This window comes from Pistacia vera, unplaced genomic scaffold, assembly GCF_008641045.1.
Source record: "Pistacia vera cultivar Batoury unplaced genomic scaffold, PisVer_v2 Contig184, whole genome shotgun sequence".
In the NCBI taxonomy this organism is placed as follows: Eukaryota; Viridiplantae; Streptophyta; class Magnoliopsida; order Sapindales; family Anacardiaceae; genus Pistacia; species Pistacia vera.
The window spans coordinates 867,681-887,975 of record NW_022195938.1 but is presented as its reverse complement, the minus strand read 5'-3'; the positions used below and the strand labels follow the sequence as shown (position 1 = coordinate 887,975).

At 33.5% G+C, this 20,295-nt stretch overlaps 2 protein-coding genes across 3 annotated transcripts; both read right to left on the bottom strand.

Annotated features, from left to right (window-relative positions):
• Positions 1 to 3,294: 3,294 nt before the first annotated feature.
• Positions 3,295 to 10,162, bottom strand: LOC116126795 (general transcription and DNA repair factor IIH subunit TFB2). Of its 2 annotated transcripts, XR_004127538.1 has the most exons (16): positions 9,964 to 10,162; positions 9,556 to 9,717; positions 8,916 to 8,984; positions 8,396 to 8,489; positions 8,131 to 8,231; positions 7,978 to 8,023; positions 7,838 to 7,897; positions 6,949 to 7,017; positions 6,617 to 6,700; positions 6,437 to 6,520; positions 5,607 to 5,692; positions 4,922 to 5,012; positions 4,586 to 4,666; positions 4,297 to 4,371; positions 4,016 to 4,203; positions 3,295 to 3,413 (listed from the first exon to the last, which is right to left on the bottom strand). XR_004127538.1 is itself a non-coding variant. In XM_031412474.1 (15 exons), exons 1-15 carry the CDS (start codon positions 10,074 to 10,076, stop codon positions 4,066 to 4,068), a joined length of 1,353 nt encoding a protein of 450 aa, XP_031268334.1. In that variant the 5' UTR covers positions 10,077 to 10,161; the 3' UTR covers positions 3,432 to 4,065. The 2 variants fall into 2 exon arrangements, 1 of the variants encoding a protein (XP_031268334.1); XM_031412474.1 differs by lacking the exon at positions 3,295 to 3,413 and having other exon boundaries at positions 3,432 to 4,203; positions 9,964 to 10,161.
• A 6,017-nt stretch (positions 10,163 to 16,179) lies between these two features.
• LOC116126854 lies at positions 16,180 to 19,426 on the bottom strand. The gene is made up of 5 exons (XM_031412533.1): positions 19,296 to 19,426; positions 18,421 to 18,474; positions 17,745 to 17,848; positions 16,668 to 16,706; positions 16,180 to 16,585 (listed from the first exon to the last, which is right to left on the bottom strand). Exons 1-5 carry the CDS (start codon positions 19,378 to 19,380, stop codon positions 16,451 to 16,453), a joined length of 417 nt encoding a protein of 138 aa, XP_031268393.1. The 5' UTR covers positions 19,381 to 19,426; the 3' UTR covers positions 16,180 to 16,450.
• Between the last annotated feature and the right edge of the window lie 869 nt (positions 19,427 to 20,295).

The following is a 20,295-nucleotide window of genomic DNA, read 5'->3' as shown; positions in this document are numbered from 1 at the left end:
ATTATTTTTATTATTATTATTTTAGAAATAAAAAAAAAGTTAAGAATGTTGAGAAGAGAACTCACATAGAAAGCAACAACTCCAACAGTATAATCTAAAGACAACTTAATTGAAACATTGAAGAAGCCATGAAGATAAAAGTCATGTGACACAAATCCATTTCCTACAATTAGAATTGACCACCACATATAGCAAAAAAAACATTTGATGATAGCATCCTAAAGAAAGACAATAATTATAAAACCCACAAAACTTAAAAATCAAATAACAAAATCAATCCAAAAATCAATAAAAAGAGATAGAACAAATACAATTAAAACTACATATCAATATTTGTTTTCCTTTGTCATCACTAAAATTGAATTTGTTTTATATGTGTGATGATAAAATGAATAGTTCGGTAACAGGTCTATAGTTATCCAAATTCATTGTATATCAAATTAAAGCCCTATCTTTCTAGTTTTCAAATATTCAAATCACTCATCAATTGGATATTTATTGAGCAAGTTATGGCTAATTTACTACTGACTGTTCAATGGAAATCGAGAAACAGAGGAAACCGAAATGTGTGTGATAATAAAAAGAATGGTTCAGCAGTGGGGCTACAATTGTCCAAATTAAGTGTATAATATATCAAATTAAAGCCTTGTCTGTCTAGTTCTAAAGATTCAAACCTCTCATCAATTGGATTTTTATTGAGCAAGTTATAGTCAATTTACTATCAACTGTTTAGTGGAAACCAAAATGTGTGTGATGATAAAAGGAATGGTTTGGCAGTAGGGCTAAAGTTATCCAAATTAAGCATACAATATATCAAATTAAAACCCTGTCTGTTTAGTTTCTAAAGATTTAAACCTCTCATCAATTGGATTTTTATTGAGTAAGTTATGATCAATTTACTACTGATTATTCAATGGACCCCTCTTGAACTTGCCTGTAAGGACCCATCAAGTTAGTTTCTAAATCTAATATACTTGCCTGTAAGGACCCCTCTATAGTCAAAATGGTGGGATTAACTAATTTTATTACTATAAGGAGGTTATAACTTAATAAAGGTGTAGTTAAAAAAATTTCTTATTTCAAAAATCATGTTTTAGTAGTACAATATTAGGATTTCAATTCATGTTTTAATAATATTATGGTTTTAATTCAGCGCTTCAGTTGTCTACTTTTGAAATGGATAAAAGATCGTATTTTGAAACCAACAAAGATAATTGTCCTTGATGGAATTGTAAATGCAGTTGTTGCATGACAACTGATGTGAAGCCATAGACAATTGTCAATTGTTTTAAGCATTACAAAATTAAAATCCCCAATGTCGATGTATTGCAAGTTACAAATGAAGTGGATGAGAAGAATCAAAGAGTCGTCGTAAAATTGAGCGATCAGATTCGATAACTTTACTATACTAATCGAATGAATATTAACGGCTTCCTTAATCATTCAAATAAGTAACAAGTCATGTATGCTTTAACAAAAGAAGAAATCATTTCTATAATTAAACAAGAAGAGAAATGAAATAATTATGAGGATAATAATACAGAAATACAAAAAATTTCATGTCAAGAAACTCTAAACATGCTTGAGAAGTTAGAAATATTTTAGCTTTAACAAGAAAATGTTCATGCTAGGTAATGTACCCGCAAGTTAAAAGATGTAATAACAACTCTAAAGCATAAATTATTGTTTCAAACAACTTCAGATAAATATTTTATTTCATCTTAAACCTTTAATGTAGCATACCATATTTTTTTTGCAATATACAGATAATTATTACTATGTGGAAGCAACTTTTCTTAAGACATGAATTAGAAAAATTATAACTTATTACAATAAAGAATTTATTTTTATTTATAACTATCCCAAATTAGGAATATAATTTTTTATGACTATATAAAATTTATTCTTATATAGAGTATCACTATAGAGAGGTTTTACTGTATATATATAGTATTTTATGAATTCTTTTTTTTATTTATATATTTTTTATTTAATATATAATATTATCAAGGTAATTTTTTGGCCAGGTTTGGGGACCATTATATCTGTCCCCAGAGAATATCCTCGGGACTCCAAGTAATTACCTAGACCTAAGGCATTAGGTAATCCCAAACACCCGCCCTTGTCAATTATTAAATTTTTTTTTTTTTTCACTTGAGATTCCAAGTAATTACTCTGTCCTAAGAGGTAGGTAATCTCAAATACCTTTTTAAGAAGGGTATATTATATTAACAGGAAAAAAAATCATCTTGAAGATTACTCGAAATGTTTAGAAAATGTGTTTGGTAGATTCAAATTGGTAAATAATATGTTTGGTTGAGAGAATAAATCAGTGGGTATGTTATATAGATTTTTAAATTGCCCTCCTTTTTAAATATTAATATAACAGTATTTTTTATTATTATTTTTTGAATCATTTCTTTTAAGCCCCTACATTTGAAATTTTGCTAAAACACCATAGTCATATAAAACTTTAATTTGTAGCAAAATCACCCCCACCTACCCCAAGCCACTGCCAGCAACCAGCCACCACTGCTAACCGTCGTCGACAGTCGACATAATGGCGCACGACTGGCCATGTATGGCCGGCCATGCACCAGCAAAGCCGAAAATGGTCATGGATCACAAATCTATGGCCATTTCACGGCCACATCTTTAGCCATGAAACAGTCATAGAAACGCCAAATCTGGTCAGAAAAGGCCTAACGGCGCACAACCGGCCAGATCCCACCGGTCGTGCACTATTACGACGACTGACATCAACAACCGACGGTGATGAGTCACGACCGACGATGGTCTTAAGTGGTTGGGAGTATTTTGTAAATTTTTTTATGGCTAGAGTGTTTTAGCTAATTTCTCAAATGTTGGAGAGTTGGATAATTGTTATTTGGTAGATATTTGAGAGCAATTATGTCCGAAATGGTTTTTAATTAAGAGAAAAATAGATAGAATAATCATACTACCCCGGTAATATTTTAATAACACTCCCTAACAAGATAATAAAATTACCTCTCACATTACTAACAGTAAACACTATTTACAATAAAAAATTACCGTAATATTTTATTACTTGCAAACCAAACACCGAAATCTTACAAAATAAACAAAAATTATCCCGTTATCTTTTATACCCCCGATCTAAACAGCCTCTTTGCCATACCTAGAATCCCATCTTTTATAAGATTGGATGTTGGGACATGGTAGCCCAATAGGCCACGAAGCACCTCCCTTTTTGCTTCTTTACATTCTCAAAACACTCGAGAAGGACTAAATTGAACAACTTAAAAAACATAGAACTTGAACCTGGAAGAACAATGAAAGTTCGCCTGTTAGAAAACAGACATCCACGTAGTCGTCAAATATAGATGTTTAAATTTTCTGGACGTGTCCTAACTCTTCAATTTTTGTTCATCCTGAAAATGTACTAACAAAATTGTAAATTGAGGGAGTATCAAATTCACTTATATGCAAGTGTAAGCAACTCGGTTAAATTAGCCATCAATTTCAATTTAATGAAGATTCTACCAAAGAGCTTTTAAGCTGAAAAGACTTTGGAATCATTAAATTTGTGTCTCATTTTTAAGTCAAAAAAGTAGGAAATGCTTAAACTCATCAATAAACAGGGGAAAAACATATAGACTACAAAACAATTTGGTACAAAATTTTAACAATAACTTCAGCTATAAATGCTTTCAAAATCAATTTCCACCTTTCTTTTCCGGTGCTTCTGCTTCATGATTTTACACCGACTGTAGATTTATCTTCCTCCGTTCTTTCTATTTCTACATTTTCTATCCGTGTGGATGGTTTAATATTTCTTATTTCACTCTTGAATCGAGTTTCTACATCCCCTCACAAAGAAGATATGTCACCTGTCTAATTGCAGTGAAGAATCGAGTCTTTTGACCTTTTTCCTGTATTCTTTTCAACAATTCTGAAAGCATACCTTTGACAGTTCGCCTATAATCTACGAACAAAAGATCACGCCAGCAAGAAAAACTCTGAATTTTGTTACCTCCCTTTCTTCACCGAGTTTTGCATTGTCAGGACACGAATAAATCTTTTCTAATTGTTTTGAGCCCGAAGGAACTCTCGCATATTCATGTGAATCTCAGCCTTGATTGATAGACGCATTCTCTTTGAATCCTCCCATAGCAAACTACCACGCTCTCGTGCATATTCACAAGCAGCTTCAAAGATGTCCTGCCAGATTAAGCATATATCTCTCAAATACAATAACTAAAATATGAAAAGAGGTGACAGAAATCAATCGAGAGCTAAGATGCTTGAGATTACCCTTGAAGGAAATTCATCATAGAAATAAGCGAGAGTCATCTCTACCCTATTCAGATCTGATTCCCACAATCTCATCTGCCAAATGAGAGTGCAATTTAAACAATAGAAAAATGAATAATCACGTTTTACATGTAGGATTTTTATCACATTAAGAAATGAGACGATGAAGACCACAGCTGACTTCAATTATAATGGAAGGTCAGGAAACACATATTCATATGATTTTAACATAAATCACAGCCACAATATTTCGAGATGAGAATATCTTAGTGTTGGGAAGAATTATTACCTGATCGCAAACATTCTCGGGTACTGATGGAATTCTCTCAGCAACCCGAGGATGTGCATTCTGCTGAAGAAAAGAAATTATCTGCAAATGAAAATTGCCAGGAGTTAGATGAGGCTAAATAGCTTCCCACAATTATCAAAAAATACATGACTATGAAAATAATTAAATTATCAACTAAAAGATAGATAATAAGCAATTCTATAGCCAAAATTATCATGGCAGAAGCTAGTAAGTTGGCTTTGACTAATTAGGCAAGGAATGAGACATAATGAAAATTACTCAGTTGGATGTTAAACAGAGAACAAATCACTTAATCAGCTGTATATCAATGCTCACTTGCTCTGCCGTGATGCCATTCTCGAAAGCATTATATAAACTTTCCTTTGTTATTGCTCCAACTATAAGGTTTGGAAGTTGATACTCTATCCTGCATGTATTACCACAATGTTACGTGTAATATCAAATATAAGCACCATTTATTGTCCCAGTCTGGGCAGCTAAATAAACAGATCATACAGAATAGAAACAAATATGAGCAAATCAATATGAGAAATTCAAATAGTTGATAAAGAGTGGAAAATGAATCACTATTTTTGCTAACAAAAAGGAACAAATACATCATTTACTTAAAATGGAACAAAAAAAAGAATCATTTCTGTTTTTCATCAAGTATTAAGTGTATGTCTGAAAACAGCTTCAAAAATGAATGCCTTCTGATGGCCATGATAAACTTCAAGAGTCTTATGGAAGGGTAGTTTACTTTCAACTCCAAATTATCCCATGTCTCCACATTTGTATGTGTATGTACTAATGTTTCAATCACAATAAAACAAAAACAATAATCATGAATGAACAGTGATATTCAGTTAAAAACTGTAAATACTTTCATGGACTACTATTTGATACTTAATGGGGAAAATAACTATAAGTAAAACAAAGAAGATTAAAAAAAAAATTATCAAGTAAGAATCGCATAACTTCAGGAAAGACTAGAGAAATTTATCAAGTGAGGTAGTCCTACCTTGAGAAAAGGCGCAAAATTTCACAGTGTAACTTAGATGTTGAGTAAGCATACATCCTGAAGTTTGTTTCTACAACAACAAATCCCTGAAGAAAAGGAAAAATAAAATAAATACATATTAAACTGAAACCAATTTTTAATGTGCACGTTACACTTATGGAGAGGGAAAAAAGAATGAGAACATAAAGAATAAGTTCAAAAAGGGCATTATAATTCATAATAGGTCACAAAGTTGAAGGTCTAAAAGTTTTGTGCTGCAGAATAATTCAGCCATGAAGAACAAGACATCCATTATGTTGACATGCATTCATGTCATGTCATAAATAGAAGGCATCAATTACTTAGTTCTTCTGTCCCATCTTGTTATAAAACTACCCTCAACAATTACAAGCAAATAATTTTTAATATTTTAAAATCAATGTGAAACCAAAATTCCAGCAACATGCAGACAACATACTTCAAGACACAATCCAAAAAGTCATGTGCCTTTAGTGGTGCTTCCATGCATGTATGTGCTAAGAAGGCAATTCTTCAAGGCATAGCTAGACAATGCCACTAAGAACATGTAGAAAGGCACAGCAAACAGAAGGGAAGTGCTGAAAGTGTACAATTACATATATTTATTCGCAGAAGTTAGGTAAGATCAAGCTTAGCAGTCAGCTTGGCTCAACATGGCAAATAATGGTTCTAATCAGACACATTCGACACAAATCTAAACAATCACCATCACTACCTAGTGCACATTGAAGAGCAATTGAAATTATATTTACTTTTACATATTCATTTAATTTTTCAAGCCAGATTAGGTGATCATCTCACAACCAGTATACCTCTTTCCGTGATGATGACTCTGTTAAGCTCACTGAAAGATTGGTAGCTAATTTAGTAGGTATAAACCAACTGTCTTTCCTGCCCTGAAGATGTATGCGTAAATCAGATTGGAAATTCATATAATATATATTAATAATTAACTAAGAGAATCAGCATTTTCTAGCAGAGAGTAGCACAACCTGCTGAAGTTTGACCAATCCCAAGTCAGCAAAGTCCTTGATCATATTCCTTTGTGGATCACTCAGCGTATTTATATTATATGCCTAAAACATAAGAAACCACACAGTGTTACAGTGAGCTTGTAAATTACTTAGAGAATTCCTGGGAAAAAAACTTTAAGATCCTCAAAAATATAGTAGAGAAAAGAGCAGCACTGGAAAAGAGAAGCAGCACATGGAATGGAACAATCAAACAAAAGACATTATTTACAGCAATGATGTATGAAAGGAATGCCTTGTGCTAATAGATCTCAATAATCGCAAAGTACAAATAAACAAGTTAAATGCACTACCTCACCAGCAACATGAAAACTAAGCTCTAGAAGAAATGAAATTAAATCTGCTTGACTGACACCTCGATCCTGCACAAAAATAAGAAAGTCTGACTAGAACACGAATATCTTATCCCATAAAAAACAAACCTAATGTCACGTCATCTTAAAAAATAATCTAAGTACCTGTGCACCGTCATCTCTGGTAATACATCAAAAAAAGTACAAAATAAACAATTTCTTAATTTTTTTCTTTCTAGAAATGATCAGTCTATCTAACCAAGGAATGCAGACCTTTAATATACTGAAAAACAGAAAAAAAAAGAAGAAACATACTACTAAAACTAAACATATAACCATGTTAATGATATTAATACCAAAGTTCTAAAATGAACAATCAGAAATCAGAAAGAAATTTAGGTAGCTGTCTTTATAGTTCTTTGTGCTTTTGTTTTGAAAAATGAGTTCAAAATAAAAATAATAAGTTTTGAGTTCTCTATTTTCAAAATTTGAGATTGCATCAATTTTTCCAAACATATTTTTCATTTTGTGTGGTTTTGACATTTTGTGTCTTTTTTTAGTTTTTAGTTATAAATGTAATTGTGTGCATGCTTTTTTTTTTTTTTTTTAAATTTTATTTTCTGTTTACCATCCTAAAAATGAAATTGGTCAAGTGACTGAGTACCAACATTTTCAAGGGAAAAAAAAAGGAAAAAATTGAAAATGAAAAGTATAGTTAACACACCCTTGGCATTTAGTCAGTTCTTTGCGATTGCCTTCGATCTCTATAAATGATAACTTAAGTTTTTTACTAAAAAGGATACACCAGTCATACTGTAATATTAATAGCAAGGACTCATAGAAGTTCAATGCTGACAGAACCACCTTAAAGAATCTCAGGAGATCATACCTGAGAATTGGTGATATATTCTCTAACAATGTACCAGAGCTGCGCATTGGTATCCATCAGCTGTAGATTTATACATATAGAAAATAACTATCAGCCGCACACCATAAGAATTTCAAACATCTTACGTTCTACATACATACCAAAAATTGAAAACCGCTCTCGGTTAATCTTGGGGATTCTTTATCCCTATAATCAAAGCACATATACAACACAATACCACATGAGAGAATCAAGATCCTTAATAATTAATTGCAGAAAGAAACCAGGGACTAAAATTTGGCAAGAAATATGACCTTTGAGTTAAAAGTCCTCGCTGAAAAACCTTCATCATGGAAGAGCTGAAATTTGTTGCCTTTTCAGCTTGTGAGGAACTAATAAGTTGCAGCAAGAAACACTGATTTAACACCATAGCAAGATATAAGAGCAGATAAATTTAAATGAACCATGTAATAGCCAATTCCAAAAGCTAAATATGCCATTACATATCATTAAAGGTGCAATGACTGTTATAAAAGTATTATTGAACATGCATTCAGTGAACATATATTAAGTTCACACCTCCCACTGTCCAAGGGCATAGGCCTCAAGTTCCTCCAAGCTTGGGAGCCTCACAGTAACATTTGAAGGCATTGGTTCCCTTGGCAAAGCTCCACTGCAAGTTTAGATTCATTAATTTCATTGATAAAGTAATAAGATCATCTAATTCATTGCTTATAAAAAGAAGGCATAGTAATATTGATAGCCAAATCAATCTCATGTCATAAATCAACGATGGAAGTAATAAAAGATGTGGTGCAAGTGAAAAAGTAGAAAAGCACATCCTAGGTCGACTAATTAAGTGGAATCTTCAAGTTCATTATAATAAATTGCATATTTTTGTCAATAGGAGGGCAGTACAACCAATAAATTAAAATCCTGAAAAATCTCCGTTGCTTGACCCTAAAGAATACAAGAAGAAGGGAAGATTTATCCAGATCACCAGGCACTACTGACACTATAAACCTCCCAACCAAAACAACAGGCAGAGGGTGAGAACTGAGAAGTACATCCAAGAAGTCGGCTAGAATTCTAAACTCACCCATATATCAAATGCTTTTGAAGGTTAGCCTGGAAAGTTGGATTTAATTTGTAACTGGTTTCCTTCTTCCTGCCAATAAAATTTTAAGAACTTCAGCAGATGGCAAACCATATAGGGTTAGTTTCAAAGCCATTAAAAACAGATTTTTTTCCAAACATAAAGTACTATATAGGATAACAACAGATAAAACTGCTAAACTTAGTATTTCAAAGTAAGTTGCCAAATAATGCAACTTATATGTGATAGCAATTTGCTTTTACGGCCATGATCAACTTATCAGGAAAAATGAAAAGGGAAATAATCCCAACCAAAAGTTTATAGCAAAGACAAAAGTGGCCTGCTTTTCAAGCAACAGCATATATGTGAGAAATGGTCCACAAGGTAAAACCCACACCTTAGCACAGCTTTCTATTTCACAAACCTAATAAAACAACTCATGCTGAAAATTCAAAAGGAAATGAAAATTCAATCAGACTAAGTTGAACCTCACACATTTCATGCATACTCTCTTTGATTCGACCAAAAGTTATAGTTCATGAGCAACATGCTTAAAAATAGCTCAAAAATTTCAACTTTACTCTCAATTTCTAGCTATCCAGTTTCACAGAAGAGTTCTAAACACATCAGTGAAGGTGCATACTTTTCCTCTGTAAATATTCTCAACTGAACCAACCGATCAATGGAAACTCTGTGCTTAGTGAACCCATCTGACAGTACCCATTCCTCCACCGACTTCGCGGGTAACGCAGAATCCATATACAACATTTCTAATACATACTTCTTTGCGAGAGGGGGCAGTGACCTGAGTACCAAAACAAACAACAAACAACATTAATCATATCATCAAAAACAAAAATCATCATTAAATACTTACTACACTAAAACGCTACACTCTCGATTATTTCATTTCTCTTATTTTCTTATCAATTTCAATTCAACAAGCTGGTGCCCCCACAAATAAATCTTTAAAATCTAAATATAATAAACAGAACTGAAAATCAAGAATAATAAAAATATAAAAATTAGAAAAGAATAAAAGCAAGTAAACCTGAGAATGGCTTCGCAAATGAAGGGATTGTCGTAGAGCTTTTCGAGGTCCCTGGCGGTCAGAGAGGCTACCATGTCCATAAAATTTTTCGCTATAATCCTCACTTGCGGCATTGTTGCTGCGATATAATAGCTTTAGGGTTTTAAAAAAGATTTAATTTATGAATGAATTTAATTATAAATCGATTTGCAATTTCAATTTGTAACATTCTGTGGGTACTTGTACGTGGAGCTCTAAGCGAGACGAGTCCGATCAGTGTTCAGAGCGGAGAGTGTTTATGAGTGCATTTGTTTCCTGAAGGTGTATTTGTATATTTTCTTTTGGGAGGGAGTGCTGACTAGAATTACAAGACCGCGTAATGACCGTCACCATTAATTTATTAGTTTTTATTAGAAGAAATTATATTAAGAATAATTCTTTGGGTACTAATGGATGAGTACTAATATGTGTACTAACTAAAACATAGTATCTGTATTATATGCATAGTACGAATACTATGCTTTAGTTAGTACACATATTAGTACTCATCCATCAGTACTCATAACATCACTCTTATATTAAATGTCCTTAATTTAGTGAGGTGGTCAGGTCAAGGTATCCACGCAAAATCAAAGGAATTAAAACCGAAATGGGAACCGGCCATTTTTTTAGATTTGGAACCACGGTTCCAATTCTTAGAAACTTGAAACATAGGTTAGGACAATTTAAAGTACCCCCAACTTTTTAAAAAATAACAAATAAACCCTTTCTTTACACCCCCAATAGTTTATAAATATTACAAATACACCCCAACATCTTGAAATCCAACGGCTCTCCTTTCATCATAAACCCTAGCTGCCACCCCTCTCTCTACAATCTCCATAAACACACTTCGCTCTCCCTCTCACAACCCAATCTTCTTCTTCTTCTTTGCCGCTACCCCTCTCCACAATCTCCACAACCCACAATCTTTAGTCTCCACAAACCCACTTTGCTCTTACTCTCACAACCCAATCTTCTTCTTCGCAGCCACCCTTCTCCATAACTTCTTCGTCATCTTCTTCGCCTCCACCCCTCTCCACAACTTCTTCATCGTCTTCTTCACCACCACCCATCTCCACAACTTCTTTTTCGTCGACACCCTGCTCCACAACTTCTTCTTCTTCACCTCCTTCTTCTTCCCCCTCTCTCCACAATTTGCCACCACTCATTTCGGAAATACCTTTGCCGCAACTAGAGATTTCCCCCAATTCTTAAACCTTATTCACATTTACACTTTACATAACCTAAATTAAATTTCAATTAAATTGTAAAATATCAAAACAGTCCCTATTATTTATTAAAAAAAAAATTATACCCTGGTTACAGATTCTAGTTTTGGTTCCTATCGGTTCCGATTCTAACCAGTTCTTTGCATACCCCTATAATTGAGGGACCAAATTGAAAAATACCCCAAGAAAAAACAGTCTCTCAACAAATATCCTTCCACATATTTTGTCTCAATTTGGACGAAATTGCCCATTTCTTCTTCAATTAACACTTAGCCTTACACTCTTTCTTCTCCAAATCAAGAAGTTCTCACACAATCCAACATTATTGAAGCTTATTTTTTTGAGAAGAAAAAATTATTTGACTCATTTGTTGAGTTTTTCATCCATTAGAAGCCACAACCGAATAGGTATGTTATTTATGATTTAAACTATTTGGTATATAAGTATATAATTGAAAATTTCTTATAGATTTGATCTTAAATATTTTATATAAGCTTGGGCTGGATAATATGTATCAAGGCTATCTCAAGAACATTTGTGATCGTAGGCAATAGTTACTTTGGAGTCTTCTAATATATAAGCATATATTAAAAAAAAAAAATATTTCAAATTTATTTTTCTTGCCTTTTGAGATGTAAAATCACTAGGAGATGTGGATGGTGACCGACGGGCTAACAGGGTCAGATTGGTAGGGGGTTTTGGAGAGCAGATGTTGGAGAAGCGATGGATGATGAAATGAGTGATTCCAATGCCAGGATTGACCAAAAAAAGGCTTGAGAAGTCACAGCCCAAAAGGTATCGGTGGTCGGCGATTGGCGGAGTAAACGGATGAGGTATGATAGGGGTTTTTGGTGAGAAGGCTAAGAAGAGGAAGATGGTGGTGTCGGGGAAGGCCAACGACGTCAGGTACATGTCGAAAAGGCCATAAATGGTTGTCGCGTGCGATGGAGCTGGGTTGCGAGATTCGTCAAAAATCGGCCAAATCGAGGGCTATCAAGGTTAGGAAAACACTTGGGAAATGAGAAAATGATGATTCCGATTGATTTTGGTGAAAAAAATCGACTGGAATCAGCTCTAAATGGTTGGCGGTAGAATAGGGGTGGAGATGATTTATGTGAATATCGAATTTTGGGATTTCATTGGGGGTAAGTAATTTAAGACATGTAAATGACCATTTTAGCCTTTCATTGTTAAAAAAAAATTTCAATATGTTAATTTAGGGGTGTAAATTGGAATACATGAAATTAGAGGTACAAACTTGCTATTTCGTCAAACTTTGGGTGGGAATATATGTAAAAAGTTTATAATAAATTTGGGTCTTTTTAGTTTTTTTGGGGGGGAGCCTTGGGCCGACCTGGATAAGAAATCATACACTATTTTTATTTTTGTAATATATTCAAAAAAAATTATAAAAAAATTGGGCATTTTTGGGGGGGCCTAGGTAGCTACCCATCCCTTGGGTCAGCCCTAATATGTATGTTTGTTATGTTAATTTTTAAGTAAGAATGTATATAAAAGACTAGAGGTTGTGAGTTTGGTATAGTTTCAGCTAGGTTTATGCTAGGGGTAGAAGATAACTAATGCCTAATACCTTATAATCAGGTAGTATCGGGCATACAATTTCAACAACCTAATAAGCGTTGGATAATAAGGTATAGGACACATTTGAAGTAGAAACACCAGAAAAAGTGGATTGGGCTATGTCGGGTATTATGAGTTTTGGAATAATGCCAGATTGGTATGTCTCAGGCTCTATTAGGCATTGTTAGGTTGAATTGAGACTTTGTTTTATTTTGTGTTTTGAATTCTGAAATTTGTTTATACTTGTGCATATATTAACCTCTCATATTAACTTTGCAGAAACAATGGATGTTATTCGGTTTCTTGTGAAATACGAAAAACATTGGGAGTCTAAACTTGATGGTTCAGTACAATACACATGGAAGATTTTTCCTTGAAAATTGCAATATATAGATGACTTAACACTTAAATGAGTATGCTTTGTATCTTATAATGTATCGATTACTTACACTTTAACCATACAAAAGAGGTGTGATTAATTCTTTGGAGCTTGTATTCAGAATGTATCTTTCCCTATAATGATCGTGAACTATAACATTGTAAACCAATAAGTCATGATAATTACACACTTTCTAAGTTTCCAATTTGAAAGAATTGATACATGTAATTATAATGAATCATACCATTGGAAAGCATTGTAAACATGATCTAATCAAAAGCATAAATTGTCAATAAACTTATATAAATGCACATACAAAAACAAATACTCTCATAAAACTTCAATAAAAACATGTACAATTACATTGTTTATTAATGAGATATTGTCAATTTAGGGACAATGTTTTCTGAATTTGGAATAAAAAAGAGACAAAAGTTTCAAATAACATAAAAAGGACAAATACAATTAAAATGAGTTAGATTTAACATTTGGAAGGGGTAAAAATGACATTTATCAAGTTTATAATATTTGATAATTTCATATAGTTTTGAAATGTGTGTAATTAGAAAAATAATTCGTATTAAAATTATATTAATTTAAAATTTAATTTATTATGTTCATAATAACTAAATAACTAAAAATAGAAAAAAAAAAAAAAAAAAAAAAAAAAAATAGGTGACCAAGAGCCAAGGCTAATGCCATTGTGGCCTAGCTTGGCCTAAGCAGAGCCACGCCAATTCGCCACCCTTTGCTAGTCACTGAAATGGCCGCACATGGCCAAATTGGATATACCCTAAACCACCTGATACCTCCATAGAGTTATTTTTTAAAATGCCCTACGGTACTCGATAGGATCAAATAGGAAAGCATCGGGCTAAATAATGGAATATCCAGTTCCCAATACCTTTTGATATCACCCTATGAGGGGTTTCGTCACCACTTTAAATCGTCGCCCACTTGTGCCTGATGAGGGTTGTCAAACCGGTCGTCACAGTCACAAAATTAAACCTAAATACCGTAGTTAACAGTAAGCAAGGTCGAATCTACAGAGAGTAAAACTAACAGCCTAATGTATTTTGAGTAGCGAAAATGAAATTGGTAATGTGATTAATTAAACTAAACAAACTAAATGCAAATAATAAAAGCGTGAAATTAAAACAAATGAAGACTTTATAATAAAAATGTTGCCGTTACGGTTTTGGTTCGACACGAACCGACTCACACAATTCTCCTCTACCCTCTACGATCCCCTAAACGTACAAGGCAAGGTAAATCAATAAAATGGTTTCCCGGCACTCTAGATATAATCTATCCTGTCTCACCCTATCACTCAAGTTCAATTGGTTAAAAACTATTATTGAACGCCGATAAACGCTACACAACAATACCACTAGTTGGTATGCGATTAACAAATACAATTTGTCAACACGTATCTTCCAATCAACCAACTTCACAATTAACGCAACAACAGTAGAAATGAAATTAAATCCGAACACAACTCAATTACAATCGATGCGAAATAATGAAAAGCAATATTCATCATTCAATTATTTCAAACCAACGTTTATCATTCAGCAAGTTCTATGAAAACGTTAAATCACAATGGACAACAATATTCATCACAAATTATGCTCAAATCATATTAAAGTATCAAAATCAAACATGAAACGAAAACAAATATAATTCGAAACACAATACTACCAAATGTTCGAGAGCTAATGAGTAAAGTTGTGGAGTCAATCTCGATCTTGCATATGCCGTAACAGACAACCGGGAACTCAACCGCTCATGGTGGTGATGACGGAGGCTGAAACGGTGGAAACGAAGCTGATCATGGCGGAGAGAAAGTAACCGACAGCGATATGATGTGCAGAATGGGCGCAAACGACCAACGGACAGCCCGGAATACGAACAGTCGCACTCGCCTAAAAACGTTAATTTTCCAACGGGTCTTCCGAAAAATGGTGGTGGAAATGGGATCCGAAGGTACCGATGGAAAGCTCTAGTGATAGGGAGTTCAGATCAGCTCTTGGGGAGATGAATTTATGAATTTATTCACGAAAATCGCTTCCTAATATTTTTCTTATGAATTTAACATGTTTGGAATGATTTTAGAAAAGATATGAGTTGATATTAGGTTGTGGTTTATGGATTAGGGGTGATTTTGTCTCATTTATGCTGTTTAGGGGGTAAACTGTCATATTTACAAGGGTTGATTTTGTCACTTTTAAAATCGTGCAGGGAGCAAAGTGATATTTTGTAGTATGTCTTTAAAAAGAAAACGAAAGGTCGCGTTACAGGGGGGTGCGTTGTTCATCCATTTTCCAGCGACTCTTCGTCTTCCTTTCCGATGGCCTCCGACGACGATCCATCTTCCCCGTGCACCGATCTTCATCAATCGTCATCACCACCGCAAATCACGCATCGGAACCGAGACCTGTCACTTCAATTTAATCACACTTAGGGTATTTTTATCACAAAAATAGTCACTTTCATGACTCTAACAAGGGCTATCGGGCAAAATTTGCAATCCATTTCGCGGCTACCTATCACTCCTATTTATTAGTTTCTTCCAACAAAACAACAAAATCACTTCTTCACGAACACCTAATCCCATAATCAAGCAATAAACTTTTTCTATCAATTCTATTATGTGATGATACATCTTATACAAAAAATTTATTCAACCTATTTCATACAAACCAACAAATAATTATTCTTTTGTGCATCCAATGCACGTAAAATTACCTAATGAAAGTGTACCATACCAGCATGCGTGTATGAGTATGACATATGCCCCCTTACTAGACAGTTGAACGTGCATCGAATGTACAAAAAATTGTTCCTACGCTAAAGCAAATGAAAAAAAAGGCAAACACGTTGAGCAGCATGAGGACGGTTTTTCAGCCGATGGAACTCTATCTCAATAGAAATTTTCACTTACCTCTAAACTAATCTTTAATTTTCTTTTTACCAAAATCTGGAGATCAAATCCAAAGCTTTATATAATATATAAATCTTCTGAAATTATCAATATCAACAGATTCCATCTGCCATTAATTTAATGTATCAAATTTTACATTTCCAGTTATCTCAGGTGACGGAGAAAGCTTATAAACCCCGACCAGGACAAAATCTAAGCCTCAGCTGACGAGAACCAAAGACTACTGATTTATATCATCAGTATGCAAGTAGCAAGGATAATGTTCCCGCAAACTATTAAGCTAACAAAACTTTTAGTATAAATTTCTCTGCTAAAAATTGCATTTGTATCTGACTATGCTGAGGTGGCAGGTACATCTTCTGAAGGTCCATGGTGTTCCACAGTGGGAGGATGTGGCTTTGAGACAGGGGGAGGTGGAAGTGGCCTGTTTGGACGAACTTGATCAACTTTCTCTGGGTGAATGTCAAACTACAATGTACAGACATCAATGAGTTTATGAAACTCCGGGACCAAGAAGTAACCAAAGGCCTTAAAATTGACAACAACCAACCTTATAACCACAGCCAGCAACACAAGCATGGAAACATTCCTGTATAAAGAAAGAGATCAGTGGTCATTAAGAAACTGCAATACTACACAAAGACAAGTCGTGCGACTAAATTTAACTTGAGATAAATTTAACTTGAGATGTCCTTAATACAATGATTTAAACATAACAAAATTCTTTTAATACTAATTTCTAATACTAGAGGCAGAAATGTATAAAATCCCAAATAATGACATCGGCCATTGCAACAAGCAGCATTTCATCTTTGGTTTGGAGTTTATAAGTGGTTAGCATAATGGACTGCTATTTGTTCTTATCAAGCTCACCAATGTTGTACAGGTTGCAAGATGGTGTGGTATAAATCAAAACTCCAGATGAAGCTCAGGCCCTTTTGTGACAGGCTTACACTAGCTCAAAATACATGTAAATCGAAAGTAAACCTTTCAAATATACTAGCTTACTTGAAGATGGTGAATTTTTTCTTAGCACCTCAATCGACCTAGCAAAACTACTAGCTAAAAATTGGGATAGTACCAAAATTGCATTTAAGTGACCATTAATTACCCTCCATATGCAACACTTGGATGAAATCAACAAAACTTTCAGATACAACATGTCACCCAGACCAAAATTTGTTCAAACTTCAAATTTCTTCTCACACTCGGAATTTTATACAGAACTTGCAATATCCAGATGACATATATTCTGAATTACCAAGTACGATCTGTTTGATGCGACCCAGGTTGAATGGTGGAGGACACTAGCACAGCCTTAGTGCCTAGGAGTTTCAAACTTCAGATGTTACGAGAAGATACATATAATTTAAAATGCATGACTTCTATTTTCAGCATTTCATCTACAATGTCTCTCATTATTCCCTATCTGTTCCAATCAGATTACTTCCTAGAGCTATCTATCAGCTTCAAAGTACAATTTCATAGAATGCAGAGGTCATCAGCCATTGTTTCTTATCATTGTTATGATGTTTAAATAACATCACATTAAGTTCAGAAAGTGGTATAAAATCACGAAAATTACAGGGATGTATAAAAGTGTGAAAATAGCTAGAAGATAAAATACCTCAGAGTAGTTAGCAGCTCCAGGAGAACGGTCGATGTATGCACTCCATTGGCGGTCCTTTAATACAGGATCCTTATAACAAATCTCATTACACTCTTCCAAGCCTGGAGATCCAATAATCATAACAAATGAAGCTTACAGGAACTAGAAGCCAATATATTGGCTCTACACTCATCTTTTTGCAGTATTTGATTACTTGCAAATTATCCAGCTAAATAAAAGCATACTTCAGATTGCTCTTCAAACCAGTGATATCTTTATGTACCAATTTCCAGTTAATGAACAGATTATTAAAATCAAAGAAATTACAAGCCATGAACCAACAATAAGCTGTAAGAACATCATTCTTTATATTATGAGATAAGTGCATTCCTACAATAATTTCAAGCATCACTACAAGGAAAATACTGCATCCTACATAAAATAATCACATTCAATGCCAAGTAATATTTTCTTTTAAAAGAAAAGAATAACGTATAAACAGAACCTGGATCTCAATAGATTCTAATGCTATGCAAATCCTTAATAAAGGAAGCTGTAAAAGTTGTGTTAATTTGAAGCTTGAAAGCATTGTGCGTGGTGGTCAGGTCTGAACATACTATCAAATGCATAATCTCAATTCTAAATTCCAAATAAGGGCAAACATAAATAAATAACAAAGCAGAGAAACGCTTACATTCTTCCCATGTGTCTCCATCAGCACCACAACCTTTTTTGCAAAATACTCTCCCTAGAAAAAGCCATAACAATTAGTACATTGGTTTACAAAAGCATTAGACACAATTAAAATCGATTGTGAATAATCAAGAAGCAATATTAAAATACTTGAAAGCAACCAAAAAATTTGTTTCAACCTGTGATGTCTATTTAAAAATAATTCAAGTTTGCAAATGAAACTATGAAGGATCTTTACCACAGTTAAATAATAGACAATGAGACTCCTACATGGAACAATTTGGTAAAAGAACTAATACAGGTAATGATATGGTCCAGTTGGTTACCAAGGAACAATTTCAGACACAAAAAGTAAAAATTCATTCCATACTAGAAAGATCAAACGTAATTACATTGCATTACCTCAGCTATATCTCTTACCAAAAGACAAATGAACGCGATTTATTATGCATATTGAAGACATGGAGTAACTTGAAAGATAGTTCTACAATGACTGAATAATTTTCGAATTTTAAGAGTGAGCATTCCATTTGAGGTATGTAGAAAGGGAGATCCAGCTACTAACTCCCAGAATAGAGAGAAAACATAGTGAAGTTATTATTTCCAGAAATTTCAGTACAAAGTATCAAGAAACTATCATCAATACAGCACCAAACAATACTAAATTTATTGTCAAAACGTCAGAAAAAAAAATTAAATTTTCCACAACATAAGCATATAATATAAATCCATCCACGTAAAACATGCAAAATTCGACTTCAATCAACAACTAATATACAAAATTACAGATCTAATGAACAGAAATTGGCGTATTAAAATTAGATTAAAAGTATTAAAATTGCATTGCTTTGACGAAAGAGTGAAAAGAAATGTTACATGGAATCTGCGTGAGAGCTGCGTACTTGTGTGTGCATTGATTTCCGCAGGGAGACGCCCATTGTTGCGGTATCATCTGATTCATAATTTTTTCTCTCTGTGTTTCTAGTGTCCACAAAAATGAGGGGAAATGTAACGATGAAGAAGGAGGTTCGAATTACCCAAAAAAATTCGTTTTAAAGGGATATTTTGGTCATTTTGGTTTTGACTTTGGACCATGACTTGCTTGCTGCTAAGACCATCTCCAACCCATTGTATCAATTTGGTACAAAATTGCACCAAATTGATACAAATTTTGGTTCAAAACACTATTCTATCTCCAACCCATAACACCAAATATTACACCAAAAAGAATATTCCTTAGAATATTCTTCTTTTTTCTTTTATTGTAATAATCAACAATTAATCTATTTCACTCATTATTTTTGTATATATTAATTAAATATTAAGAATGATAGTTTTATTAAATAATAATTATTTTGAAAATTATACTAATTTAATAAAATTAAGCATTTATTTAATCAAATAAACATTATGTTTAATACTCAAATTAACTTAACAAAATTAAAAACAAAAAAACAAAAAAAAGCAAAATTAAAAAATATATATATATTTTATTCATGCTACAAATTTGGCGTGGCACTGTAGCACCACGCCAAAATGGCGTGGTGTTTGGCTTGGGTTGGAGCACCAACCCATGCCAATTTGGTGTTTTTTACGCCATTTTGGAGTGGGTTGAAGATGCCCTAAACGCCTCAGTTTGTGTGGCAAATGCAAATATGCAATGCCAATGGATATGTGAATTTACTATTTAGGGACATTTTGAAGGATTTTGTTTATAAGTTTAAGGGGCGCTTGGTTTAGGGAATGTTGGATTACTAGAAAGTTAGAGGTCCATTTGGTTCTTTATTTTCTACTCTATTCCCAAAACAACTGTTTGTTTCATTATTTAGAAAATACTATTATATTATATTTAATTACTTTTAGAACGATTAAGTTT

Bases quoted from the DNA above. Each gene is read 5' to 3' on its own strand.
- LOC116126795 (XM_031412474.1), bottom strand. From the start codon at position 10,076: ATGCCGCAAGTGAGGATTATAGCGAAAAATTTTATGGACATGGTAGCC. The intron at 6,701-6,948 runs GTAGTGCATTTA...CTTATGTTTTAG, and splicing joins GTTTTCATGTTGCTGGTGAG to GCATATAATATAAATACGCT. The intron at 5,693-6,436 runs GTATACTGGTTG...CCTTTTCTTCAG, and splicing joins AGTCATCATCACGGAAAGAG to GGATTTGTTGTTGTAGAAAC.
- LOC116126854 (XM_031412533.1), bottom strand. From the start codon at position 19,380: ATGAATCAGATGATACCGCAACAATGGGCGTCTCCCTGCGGAAATCAA. The intron at 17,849-18,420 runs GTAAGCGTTTCT...TTGGATCTCCAG, and splicing joins TGGAGACACATGGGAAGAAT to GCTTGGAAGAGTGTAATGAG. The intron at 16,586-16,667 runs GTTGGTTGTTGT...TGTACATTGTAG, and splicing joins TTGCTGGCTGTGGTTATAAG to TTTGACATTCACCCAGAGAA.